The sequence below is a fragment of the Tupaia chinensis genome, unplaced genomic scaffold (genome assembly GCF_000334495.1).
Source record: "Tupaia chinensis unplaced genomic scaffold, TupChi_1.0 Scaffold145592_1, whole genome shotgun sequence".
Taxonomy (NCBI): domain Eukaryota; kingdom Metazoa; phylum Chordata; class Mammalia; order Scandentia; family Tupaiidae; genus Tupaia; species Tupaia belangeri.
This window is the reverse complement of record NW_006205449.1, coordinates 1,689,907-1,702,866: the sequence shown is the minus strand read 5'-3', so window position 1 is coordinate 1,702,866 and position 12,960 is coordinate 1,689,907. Positions and strand designations below refer to the sequence as shown.

Here is a 12,960-nt window from a genome sequence, read left to right as displayed (position 1 = left end):
ACAGTCCTGTGCACTCCTCGCTCAGGAAACTTGGCTGTGAAAAGAAGACAGAGAGGGATGACAGCAAGGGGTGTGGGGTGGGGCGTGGGGTCGGAATGAGCCTTTAAGAGAATTGCTGGGTACCTGGGGGAGTGCTTATGAGCAGATGGGGAGATGGGATCCTGAGAGGCGGAGGGGGCCTGCCTCTTCTTCTGCAAGGGTGTCAGGTAGGTGGAGAGATGAATTTGCGGAGCTTCTCCTGCAGTCGGCCTCCGTTCTGCAGAGAAGTGGTGGCTTGAAGTGGCCGCCAAGAGGGATGCAAAAATGAGAGGACTAGAGTGAGAAGAAAGGCCAGGCAGGATTAAGAGTGTTTTCTCACTGGCAAGTGGCATGGTGGTTAAGGGCACTGGACTCCCACGTGACTGACCATGGTTTGAGTCGCGGACCTGGCAACTTTCTTTCTTTCTCTCTCTCTTTCATTCTGTCCTTCTCTAGTCAAATTAAAATAAATAAGTAAATAAAATAATTCTTTTTAAAAAAAGGTAAATTACAAAAAAGAAAAAAAGAACATGCTCTCTTAACTGTCCACCCAGCTGGGTGATTCGGCAGCTATGCTCAGTAGCCAGGGACAGAGAAGACGAGGGGGTAGGGCTGACCCAGGGTGAGGTCATTCCAGATGAGTGTGATGCAGGAAGCAGGAAAGCCAATCAAGATGTGACCACGGAGAAGCTGAAGTGATGGGCAGTGAACGAGGAAATGGTGAAGGCAAGAGGGCACGGCCGGCCACTGATGAGGACCAAGAACAGGTGCAGGAAAGTGACGAAAGAGGAGGAGAGAAGTTGGGTCCAGGCATCTCGCAGTTTCAGAAGGACTATGCAGTCTGAGCTGCTTTCATTAGCGTGGTTGCCCCGTTAGCACTGAAGCTAGAGGGACGAAACAGAAGACTCATCAGGACATAAAGAGGGATCCCAGCTGGGCAGGAATGATGGGAGAGAATGAGCGGAAGAGGCAGTTTGTTAGAAACTGGTAGCTGGTCAGATACGGTGCACGAAGGAGAAACCACGCTGCGGGGAAGCAGTTGTAGAAGCTGTTGCATTGAGTTCTAGATCTACTGAGTTTAAAAACAGGAAGCACGGTCCAGTGGGAGGCATGATTAGGACCCCAGGTTTCAGATGTGGTGTTTAGGTGAAAGGTCAGCCCTACAGGGTGACTATGGAAGGGTGTCCTGTGAGTCCCCGAAACCCAGTGTCTGGAGGAGGAGGACATTGTGGCGGTGGGAGGAAGAAGAGCAGCCCTTACAGGAGACATCCATAGATGTATCCTGCAGGCAGGAAAATAAACCAGAGAAGAAAGTTCCTCAGAAACCAAAGGAGGATAATTTTTGCAAAAAGAGGAGTCCCCAACAGTGTGGAGGACAACTTCAAAACATCAGTAACTGAGCAAGGGGGGCCGGCCATCTTGGCTAGAACAGTGTTGGAATTGCTGCAGAAGTCCGTACCAGGGCATTGGGAAAACAGGAAAGGGGGGAGGGAGAAGGGTAGACGCCAGGCCACAAGACCGAGAGATACAAGAAGAGGTGATGGGTCCGGAGGCGCCCAGGGCACCGTGTGGGCACAGCGTGACCCTGGAGCCACACAGTAAGCCCACTCTCTGTACCTATTCACAGGTGAAGTGCAGAGACCAAGACTTTCACTCGGGAACCTTCGGCGGTATCCTCCACGAGCCGATGGCTGATTTGGTTGCTCTTCTTGGTAATGCCTTATTTTGTTTCACTTTTTACACCTCAGAGAACCTCCCACGATGCAGTCCTAGCCGACCCGAGTGCCTCCTGCTCTGTTTTCCAAGGCAGCCCTGAACGTGGTGCAGTAGAAGCAAAGCCTCTGCCCTAGCTCTTCCTGCCCTTGGCCAAACGTCCCTGGGCTCAGAAATGCACCCACAACTCGCCTCTCCATGGATGGAGAATCTTCTTCGATTCAACTGCTTTTATTTACTGTATATTGTGACACATCCAGCCATGCTCAAGGACAAGAGAGTAGCACCCAAGGGATGCAAAAGACCAAGTGGCCAGCCCGGACCCCAATACTGCCTCTGGGATGTTGGGTGGGGTGTTGTTCCCCAGCCAGCTGAACCACAAGTCCACCTCAGTGGACCTGGCTCAGCTTTCCCACTGCAGAGAGATCAGCAAAGTGATTTCTGGAGGGAAGGAAGGAAGCCGGCTGAGTGAGGTCCTGTGTGCTGTGGGAGAGCCCATCCGTGTCACCGTGGATGGGGCCTTCTGCAGCCAAGCCCTGGGCGCTTCTCCTGTGCTTCCTAGCTGGGTTCTGGGCGGGAGCAGCCAGGGGTATCCATGATCGGCCCCAAGCCAGCTGCCTGATGCTGGGCAATTACCGCGTTCTGTAGTTCACTATTCTCTCATTCGTAATAGGCATCATCCTGCATCGAGCCAGTATCCATGATCGGCCCCAAGCCAGCTGCCTGATGCTGGGCAATTACCGCGTTCTGTAGTTCACTATTCTCTCCTGCATCTATTCATCATCCTGCATTGAGCCAGTACATGTTTAGGGATCCAGTGGAACCCTCACCTTGGTGGCTGGACAAAGCGTGTCTGCCAGCGGCTGTGGTCTGCGGGGCTGACGGTGATGGCTGGGGCGTGGTTCTCAGGGTGGCTGTGGCCCTGTGACACCGAGACTCCAGTGCTTTTGCTGATTGTGCCCAGCACCAAAGCCCTGCTCGTGAGCTCCTGGCGTGCCTGGGTGTGCACCTGCACACGGGGTTACACGCCTTCTCAGCCAGCTTGCTCGGGGTTGACTCACCCAGTAGCTCTCCTCTGAGCCAGGCTGCCACCATGGGTGGACTCCCCAGAGGCAGTGTCCACTTCAGGCGCCTCGCTTCCCAAGCCCCTGCTGGTCCTGGCAGGGGTACTTGCAGTCTTATGTCTGTGATTTAGTGCCCTTCTGCAGAAGAGGCTCACAGTTCCGTACGTGCCAGGCTGTCTCCACAGCGCTCACTCTCTGTGGCTTCCCCTCTGCTCTCTGCACTCCCCTGAGTGTTAAAATCCCAAGAACTTCTGGGGCTCCAAGATGATGTCTCCCATGGGCAGGTTTCAAGGGGATCTCTTGGGGGTCCTCTTTGCATGTCTCCAGACAGCCCTGTGGTTGCAGAACTCACATCACGTCTGTTGGATCAGGGTCTCAAGTGGAGATGAGCTGGAGGGGGCGAACCCTTAATCAGGCAAAAGCGCTGAGTTAGAGACCTGGGGCAGAGAGGACGGAGCAAGGTGTGCTTGGCAGAATTGTCTGGAAGCCCAGACCTAGAGGTTGCTCTGTCCTGGTCCTGCTGCAGTACCCCGTAGGGCCGCAGTGGCACTGCAGCTTCTCTGCGAGTGACTGCAAAGGAAGGGACTAGAGGTGCTCCTACTTCTCTGCCAGGAGGTGAGCCCTCTGCCCTTCTCCCAGGCCAGCAGTGGGCAAAGCTCCTTTGTACCCCAAGAAAAATAGACCCCGGTTTAAAACAATGAGAACTGAGATCGGGCTGTTTTCCTGGTGAAGGGTAGAGCACTTACGGCCAGTGCTGCTGAGGTCACGGCCTGACGTGCTGGGACATCTCCCCACCCCACACAAATGGCAGTGCCTGGCAACGCCAGCTCCACGACGGGGAGGGCAGTACTGTGACATGCACATGCGCAGTTCTCCGGGGGGCTCTCTGATGCTGGTACCCGTGCTCACAAACCTGTTTGTCAGAAACACCCAACGTCTCCCCAAGCTATAAAAACTCTGACCACGAAGACTGTGCCCCATGCCCTCTGTGACCTCCAGGCCTGCTGGGAAGGCTGTCATTGCCCTGGCTTGAGCAGGCTCCCTGATGGCTTCTTCCGGTTGGTGGAGCCTTCTCCCAGTGACCCACACGAGTTTCGTGACGCTGTGTCTCTCCAGCAGGGTTGAGAGCAGGTCTGTTCTTGATTCATTTTTTCCCTTTTTAAAAGAGATTTTTGCCATGGGACACGTGTGCTTGCCAGAGAGACAGAAAGTGAGAAATCACCCCTGGGAGGGATGGCCACACTGCAATCTCTTCTCCTTCATTCTTCTCCCAGGATCTTGGGCACACACACACACACACACACACACACACACACACGCCCAGCACGAGTTTTAAGCCGCCATGTCCGGAAATTGAACCGTGGGAGTTCAGCAACGTAACCATTACTCCACCTACTGGTCCTTCCTGATTCATTTTTGTAGCTCTGTCCTTACCCAGAGGATGACAGCTGAAGGTTGGAGACATACATTTGAGGGCGGATTTGGTGACAGTACCATCAGTGGTGTTTTCTGCTCTTGTTTTGAGTTTAGTGAAGGTGAGAGAGGGTGAACTACCCACTAATGACAGTCCCAGTCATTCAGTGCCAACTTATTTTCAGAGTTTTGAGAATATTTGTAGACTTATTTTATTTATTTTTATAGTATGTCTCTCACTGGGCTGCGTGATGGAATTCCCACTGAGGAACCCCAGGCACCATGATCTACAATGCTGTTTCCATAGTGCAGTCAGACAAGAGACAGAAACAGGGAGAGATGCCCTGGGGAAAGGGAGGAGGGGACACAGGACTGAAAACTGGCAGTAACTCTTGCCCTCACAGTGTGCTGCCTCACATCCTCAGGCTCCTGGCTCTGCTGTGATCATCCTCAGAGTGAAGGAAGCCCAAGACACACGGCCCATGCTGTGATCATCCTCAGAGTGAAGGAAGCCCGAGACACACGGCACTGCCACGGCCCGTGATTAGAGGGGCTTTAGCAATGTCTACGCAGAGACAGACAACCCGCGGAAGGGCTCTCATGTGGTCACACCTGGCGTGTGTGGTGGGGACAGTGTGCTCAGCAATTGAAGGTGTCGTCTGTGCCTCTACACTGGCATTGACCCAGGCCCGGGGACGGAGAGAGTGTCCTGTAGCTAAGTACTGAACACATCAGCCCTTGAGAATCTCCAACCCCACACTCTGTAATTGCTGACATTAACCTATAGATTTGAAAATGCAGGGCTCCACAGCCATTTTTTTCCCCCTGACATTGTCAAATTATAATCATACTATGAATAGGGAGCATGTATTTATGAAGTGTATTTACTTGAAGAAAAGTCCCCAGATGGTTGAGAATTGATGTAGTTGCCCTGGATACATTTTTGTGTCATTTATATCAGCCTTCTTTCTGGGCATATTTGATCTTTGATAGGTATTTTCTCCAACTAGTCAGCAGTGCTTACTAAATCTCAACATCTCTCACTTTTAAAAAAAAATTGCTAGAGGGTGTGTGTGCTCGCTATACAGAGACGGAGAGAAGGAAAATGAGAAAACCCCAGTGGAGTATGATCATGCCACAATCCTTTCTCCTCCATTTCTCCTTTTGGGATTTTGGGCATGCATGTGCACATTCCTGGTATGTTTTTCAAGCTGCTGGGTTTGTTCCTCAAACCATGCAGTCACCCACGTGGGCTCCAGCTGCCTTAACCTCCATGCCCGTTTCTGGCCCTGCATCTTCTTCCTAGGTATTCACTAGAGATGGTTTCTGTTCCTCTTGATCAGACTCTTCATTAAGAGCAGACTAGTACATAAGCTCATGCAGTATAAAGGATTTTGTAGTCATGTTGTATTTCTTAGAAACTAGATCTCAAAGTTATTAAGATCTTGATTTAAAAAGAATATTTACTGGGCCAGCAGGTGGCATGGCAGTTAAGGAGCTGGGCTCCACATGGCCAACCATGGTTCGAGCTCAGACCCGGCTGCTTGAAATCATGCCAGGTGTGTGTGCGCTCAAAATCCTGAAAGGAGAGTGAAAGAAAAGGGATTGCAATATGACCATGTCCAATGGAGGGTACTTTTTCCTTGTCTCTCTCTCTCTCTCTCTGCCAAACCCACATGCCCTTTGGTTATATAAGTATATATATAAAATATATATATAATACACACACACACACACATATATATTATATATACACATATAAATATATAACATATATTATGGGGTGTGTGTGTGTGTGTGTGTGTGTGTGTGTGTGTAGGGGGGAGAAGTTGAGAAGGGATGATGAAAATGTTTAGTTTCTCAGGTATGTATATACCTTCATGTGTATGTGTGTATATATTGATATATAGAACATACACTAGATATAGATGTACTATATATTTTAATACTTTTAACGTTGAACATACATTAGCTTTCACTAAGAAGAGGATAAAACTGAACAGAAAACCTTACTTTTGATACAAAGGCATAGCTGAGAACGTGAAAGTGATGTGAGTCATACCAATTTAATTCATTGTGGCCCCATGTTTGCAGCCCTACATTTGATGAGGTCTGGCTCGGGCTGACTACTGGTGACCAGCTCCCTCCCTGACGACTCCCTCTAGGATGGACGTGCTGCCTGCAGCTGTGCCACAGAGCCAGGGACAGTCCTGAAGACTGCTACAACCCAGAAGAGCCACCGGGTCCTGCATCAGGGCCCCCATGTCCACGCTCTTGTCATTTCCAGATGCTTTGCTTTCTATATCGATTTTGTAGGTAGCCTGGTAGACTCGTCCGGTCATATCCTGATCCCAGGAATCTATGACCACGTGGCTCCTCTTACAGAAGAGGAAAAGAAGTTGTATGAAGCTATCGACCTGGACCTAGGAGAATACCGGAATAGCAGTCAAGTTGAGAAATTTCTGTTTGATACCAAGGTATGACCACAAATTGATGATAAGACATAATAAATCATGTTTCCCAATGTCCCATCCGTCACTGGGTGCCAATCCACACGTCTTAGATGCTGGTAGCACAGAGAGTAGATACGGTTCTAGGCAGGGTTTGACTTTCTCGGCTCCTTCCCTGTGGTCTGGACCAACGCAGCCTTTTCAAGAGTCTGGTGCTGGCTTCAGGCATCTAACCAGGAGTGAGCACTCATTTTACAGCTGCTTTTCCAAAGCAGTTTGTTTTAGAGAGATTTTTGCTATAAGGTGGATGCGCTCGCTGGAGAGACAGAGAAACAGAAAATGAAAACTCACCCCCAGTGGGGATGGCTATGCCATAATCCCGTGTCCTGCATTCTCCTCTCAGGATTTTGGGCGTACATGCAAACACGGTCAGCGTGAGTTTTAAGCCACCAGGTGCAGGATTTGAACCGCGGTTGACTGTGCAGGAGTCTAGCAATATAACCGCTATGCCATCTGCTAGTCCCTTCCAAAGCAGTTTATTAACTCAGATCCTGAGTCAGCAAGCTGGGCTTTTAACCTGTTCAAACATTGGGAAGAGTAGGAGGTTATCCCAAGTCCAAGACCTCTAATCATTTACTTTTCCAGACAGAACCAGATTCTTGAGGTCTAATCTGTGAATGAATACATTGCTACCTCAGTGACTAAGTAAACCGAGAGCCAGGGAGTTTTTTACTGGCAAATTTAGATTTTTTTCTTTTCTCCCCCTCCTCCTTTTTAAAATGCTTGCTTGCTAAGGTGTGCGGTAGCTATGACAGGTTCCTGGGGAAATTGCCAAGAAAGAGAAAGGCCGTCCTGAAATGAAGAGGTGGCACTCATGACTCATGACTGCGAAGTGGACCTCTGCTCTCAGGCCAGCTCTGTGATGCCATAACTGAAAAGAGAAATGAGGCGTGTCTGAGGAGCTCTTTGACGTCTTCTGAATAATAGCATCCATTTCGTGCACCAGTTCGCATTGGGGTGGTTGGGGGTAGGAATGTGTAGTTGAATTCCATTTTCTGACCGATATCTGCAAACTGCAGCATTTGGGCCTGGGGAGCAGCTTGGGCAGGCGAGGGCAGCAGAGGACGAAGTCCCCCTAGGGTTGAGTGCGGGCACATCTGAGTAAGGGATAATTAACTTGTCACGGTGGCAGGTGGCATCTCGGATGTGCAGCAGCTGGTGATGCAAGCAATTCGAACTGGTTTTGGTTAACCCTGTGGGGGCCATTTATTTTAATCCAGGAGGAAGTTCTAATGCACCTGTGGAGGTACCCGTCTCTCTCTATTCATGGGATCGAGGGCGCCTATGATGAGCCCGGAATGAAAACAGTCATCCCTGGCCGGGTTATAGGAAAATTTTCCATCCGCCTGGTGCCTCACATGAATATGTCTGTGGTGGAAAAGCAGGTAACAGAGCTCCGTGTCACCGAGGGTGGCCTGGCAACTCCATTTCTGAAAAGCGCAGGTCGCTGTTTTGTGAGGCGCTCTGGCTGCTGCCGCTGACCATCATTTTTCTCCATCACCGAAGGACTGGATCAAATGTCAAGAAACCAGTATCATTTTTGTTCTGTAAAAATCTCTTTCCTCGATTACATGCAATTATAGTCATCAGGTAGATAACCTTTGAAGTTGGAGCGAGGGGAAATTTTAAAAGTTAGATGGTGGGTATACAGGCGAGGCTGCTTTGTGCACAGATGGGGACGCTAAGTGCCTGCACGCGGACGCGGCCAGAGATCTCAGCGCTGGTCAGTAATTCCTTCTTGATGTCCGAAATCGACACTTTAAAAGCAGCCATGTAAATGAAAATGTTATTGGGAGGAGGTGTATGCCTAAATTACCAACCCATCCTCAATTTAACTCATGTTAGCTTAACAGATAGTAGACTGAGAAGTGAGCAGAAGAAAGACCTCAAATCACTTTTGGTCACTCTCTGTCCCGCCACTCTCTTTTATTGTCTTGTCAGCACTCCCTGCCTCCCTTCCTCTGATCTCCTTCCCCCCTTCCCCCCCTATTGGACACAGGCCCTCTGTCCCACATCTGTTCAGGCGTCTGCATAGCGGCAGCTGCAGCACCTGGAGCAGGCCGGCCCAGGACAGGTGCCCAGTAAACGTCTGCTGCAGGATGAACGGACGTGCTGTTTCAGAGGATGCAGTCCCCCAGGACGATCTGCACAGGACCCGCTGGAAAGGGCAAGGGGGAATACGTCTCCCCACCATCTAGCTCGGACTCGCTCTCACTTTTTGGACATTTGCCAATGCTTATGTTTCCCAAAACATCCATTAGGGTGCTGACAAGTCCCAAAAGAGAGAGATTAGCGTCAAGAAGTTGTACCACATTTAGACCCTTCAATAAGCACCACTCAGACACCTCCATGCGTCGGATCCTGTGGTCAGAACAGGAAAGGGGATGGGAACAGGCAGTGCAGGGGTTAAGGATAGAAGAGGAGAAAGAGAAAGGGTTTCTCAACCATGGGGATCCCTGGGCTGCCTGTGGCACGCATGCCCCCTGCAGACCTAAGGTGCTACCACAACACCTGAACTTGAACTTGCTGGATGATCTCCACCATCTTCTTGGTGAAAGACTGTATCTGAGGCAGTGGCTTGGCATTTTTCTCTTACTGTTGGAAATGGTGTCTTTTAGGTGGTGCAGCATCTCCAAGACGTGTTCTCCAGAAGAAATAGTTCCAACAAGATGGCTGTTTCTATGACACTAGGACTACACCCCTGGATTGCAGATATTAATGATAATCAATATCTTGCAGCGAAAAGAGCCATCAGAACAGGTGAGGCCTTCTGATATTTGGACTTGCCAGCTACAGAGGGACCAAGGGGTAGTGCCGACTGGAACAGTGGATAAAGCAGATACATCAAACTCACTCTCTTTTTCTTAAAAAATCATGTATTTTAAAATATTCTTTTATGAGAAAGCAAGAGAGACATGGAAGAGAGAGACATATACTTACAACAGGGACACAGTCTCATCATGCCGTGACACGCTCCATGTTTTAGATCTCCCGGCAAGCCAAACCCTGACCAGGACTGGCCCTGCACTGCTAGTTCAGCTGCTCAGAGTAAGCCAGATCCAACATGGCCTGTCAGGGTTCAAGTCCCAGCCCTAGTGGCTCATAAAACATGCTATGTGCATGTGTGTGTGTGTGTGCGCGCGCGTGCGTGAGCACGCCCAGGATCCTGATGGGATGAAGCATTGGAGGAAAAGAATTACGGTGTGACCTGGCCCTGTCTGGAGGTGCTTTCTCCCTCTCTTCCTGTCTCTTTCTCTGTCTCATGGGTGCTCATGTATTCTTGGGCATAAAATAAAATAAACAGCAGCCAGCCAAACAGATAAATACATCCTGATTACAGTGCATTATTGCAGTGTACTTTAAAAGTAGATAATTATAAAGAAGACGTCTAAAATGTTTTAATTTTCTTAGTCTTTTGTAAAATGTAAATTGCATGAGCCAGTCCCATAGCCTAGTGGGTAAGGGAGTTGGATCCCACATGGCCGGGCATGGTTTGAGTCTTGGACCCAGCGGCTTGAAAAACACGCTGGGCACATGTGCATGTGTGCCCAAAATCCCAACCAGAGGAAGAGATAGAGGAGGAGGGGCTGCAGCATGACCAGACCCCACTGAGGAGTGTTTTCTCCTCCCTCCCTGTCTACCTCTGGTGAGGTCATGTGCCTGCTGGCAATTAGCACAAGAGTATAAATGTCATGATATCAAGGAGCTTACTTACCCAAGGCACCAAATCTAATGAAAGAAAAAAAAAGGTAAAGATAAAGCAAATATCACATTTGCAGAGATATCTGGGGGAGAGTCATGCCATTATTTTATTTAAATGCCTTCTTTTTCTGTGTTTCAGTGTTTGGAACAGACCCTGATATGATCCGAGATGGATCAACAATTCCGATTGCCAAAATATTCCAGGAGATTCTCCAAAAGAGCGTGATGATGCTTCCACTGGGAGCCGTGGATGATGGCGAGCACTCTCAGAACGAGAAGATCAACAGGTGCGCTACTCCCTAGGTGGGGCTGAGCCCTCCCTGCACGCCCACAGTCAGTCTGCCATGACTGAGCTCCCACTCCGTTTACATGAGAATGGAAAGTGCCAGGGGATTTCAAGTCTTTATGGGGAAACAGAATTAAAGTAAAATTTTATTTTGGTACAAAAAGGTTTTGAAATTCATGTTTTTTTTTCATAATATGTACTTTAATGAGCTTTTTTGAAAGTCCATTTATTTCTTCCATGAGAGGGAGAGACAGAAAGAAAGAGACAAGGACCCTCAACACAGTCCTCCCCCTGTGATCCGCCCCAGTCTCAGCCGGTCCAGATTACCGGCACACGCCCGGAACACGCACGCATCTAGCATACTCAGGAAAGTCTCCAGATGTAAGCCCAGGACCTTTCCTGCGCGGGTACAGTTGCATCCCGGCCACATTGTTGCCTGGCCCCTCCATGGATTTTTTGAAGGACCCACGCACTATGGTCTGGGTGGCTTTAAACAATAGACATCTACTTCTCACACTTCTGGAGGCTGGGAAGGCCAAGATGAAGGTGCTGGCTGGTGAGTGCTCTCTTCTGGCCCTCGGATGGCCTTCTCCCTGTGCCCTCCCACGGCAGAGAGAGAAGGAGCTGGCCACTCTCTTCTTACAGGGCGCTGGCCCCTTCAGCCGGGACTGCATCCTTGTGACCTCATTTAACCTTTGTCATCTCCCCATACAGTCACAGCGAGGGCTAGAGCTTGGACACAGATATTTGAAGGGACACAAACAGTACAGAACCAAGCCTATTAGGGATACTTCTGTGTACACTATTGGCAGATTTTTACATTTTTTTCTTGATTCCTGATAGAGTGTGTGTTCCAACACATAAGAATGTAAGAGGGGCCGGGAGAGAGAGGTGAGCACCCTCACGGCTCAGTCATGCCATAATCTCCTTCCACCTGTTCTCCAGCCCATCGGATCCTGGGCACTCATGCATGGGCCCACCCTGCCTCAGGCTGACTAGGCCAGGGATTTGAACCGCAGTTGCCACGTGGGATGAGCCTTCCCTGAGCGGTGTGCTACCACTGTGCCATGGAGCTGGCCCATGGCTTGGCAGACTAAATGAATCTCCTGAGCCTCTGAGACTAGCAAGAGAAAAAAGAAAATGCCAGACTCAGATAAGCATGTCACATTGATGATAAGGAGTCAAAGAAAATGGACCATTTGGGATTTGTGTTCAGGACAGAGTCCCATCTTTTTAATAATGTAACTTTCACACTTGGCTTCTGAGCATCTCATACTGGGATCTCAGAAGTATTAATACTTCAGGTGAATTCCTAAAATCAAGTATTCTTGTCTAAATGATAGCATACTTACCCTCCTTTATTTGATTGGAAATTATAACAAAGTCTCTTTGTTTTCCTTTCCCTAGGTGGAACTACATAGAGGGATCAAAATTGTTTGCTGCCTTTTTCCTGGAGATGGCCAACCTGCATCAGTAGTAACAGGGACCCTCCAGTCGAGTCTGACCCCGGACAGATTCCTCTTTCCCATATCCCTGCACAGAATGGAGCTTAAATAGCCATAGAATTTAGGTTCAGTAGGGCCATCTCCCCTCCATTTAAAGTGTCTTGGGACCTTTGCACCAATAATAAAATCTTTTAAAGGTGCAAACATTGGAAATGGTTGCATGTCTCCTGCTGCATACCATCCTAAGGTCACAGCTGTCTTCAACAACTTGATTTCCCCAAGTTAGCATTAGCCTCGGGAGGGGGACTCGGTGTAACCTTCTGCATCGCCAGGACAGTTCTTCAGCTGACCAGACTTCAACCTTGCAGCTTGACTGGCATAATCACTCCAGTTTGCCTCTAGGTCCAGAAGTGCCCACGACACATAATCATCCTGTCCAACAAGTGCCAGCACTGACTTCGCTTCTACCACACTTTCCTTTATCTTATTAATAAAACGTTGGTTTCCACCACTTACTACAATGATTTCCCTGTGGATTCATTTCTGTTGGAGTTACTAAAGTGGGGACTGTATTGACCTCTTGCCTCCCTTCATTTTTCCTCACTGAAGCTGAAATGATCAAAATTAATACTCTTACACCATTTGGGATTCCTTGTGCAAAGATTAGTTTTTGTTTTTTCTTCCCAAGCTTCTTTACCTTCATTGTGATGGAGTTCACCTGATTATCCCCCCACCTCCCCTCTTTCCTATCAGACCCCTGCAACATCTGTGCATATGCAAATCCACCATAGCAGAATTAGTCCTGATAG

General features: G+C 49.1%; 1 protein-coding gene across 1 annotated transcript in view; it reads left to right on the top strand.

The window, feature by feature from the left end:
• Window positions 1-12,666, top strand: part of CNDP1 (carnosine dipeptidase 1) — a 41,869-nt gene extending 29,203 nt beyond the window's left edge. Inside the window, exons 7-12 of the mRNA XM_006168117.3 lie at window positions 1,646-1,730; window positions 6,525-6,685; window positions 7,939-8,103; window positions 9,337-9,478; window positions 10,560-10,707; window positions 12,114-12,666. Of these exons, the coding sequence (XP_006168179.1) occupies window positions 1,646-1,730; window positions 6,525-6,685; window positions 7,939-8,103; window positions 9,337-9,478; window positions 10,560-10,707; window positions 12,114-12,183 (771 nt within the window). The 3' untranslated portion in view covers window positions 12,184-12,666. The remainder of the gene's footprint in view (window positions 1-1,645; window positions 1,731-6,524; window positions 6,686-7,938; window positions 8,104-9,336; window positions 9,479-10,559; window positions 10,708-12,113) is intronic.
• The last annotated feature ends 294 nt before the right edge of the window (window positions 12,667-12,960 follow it).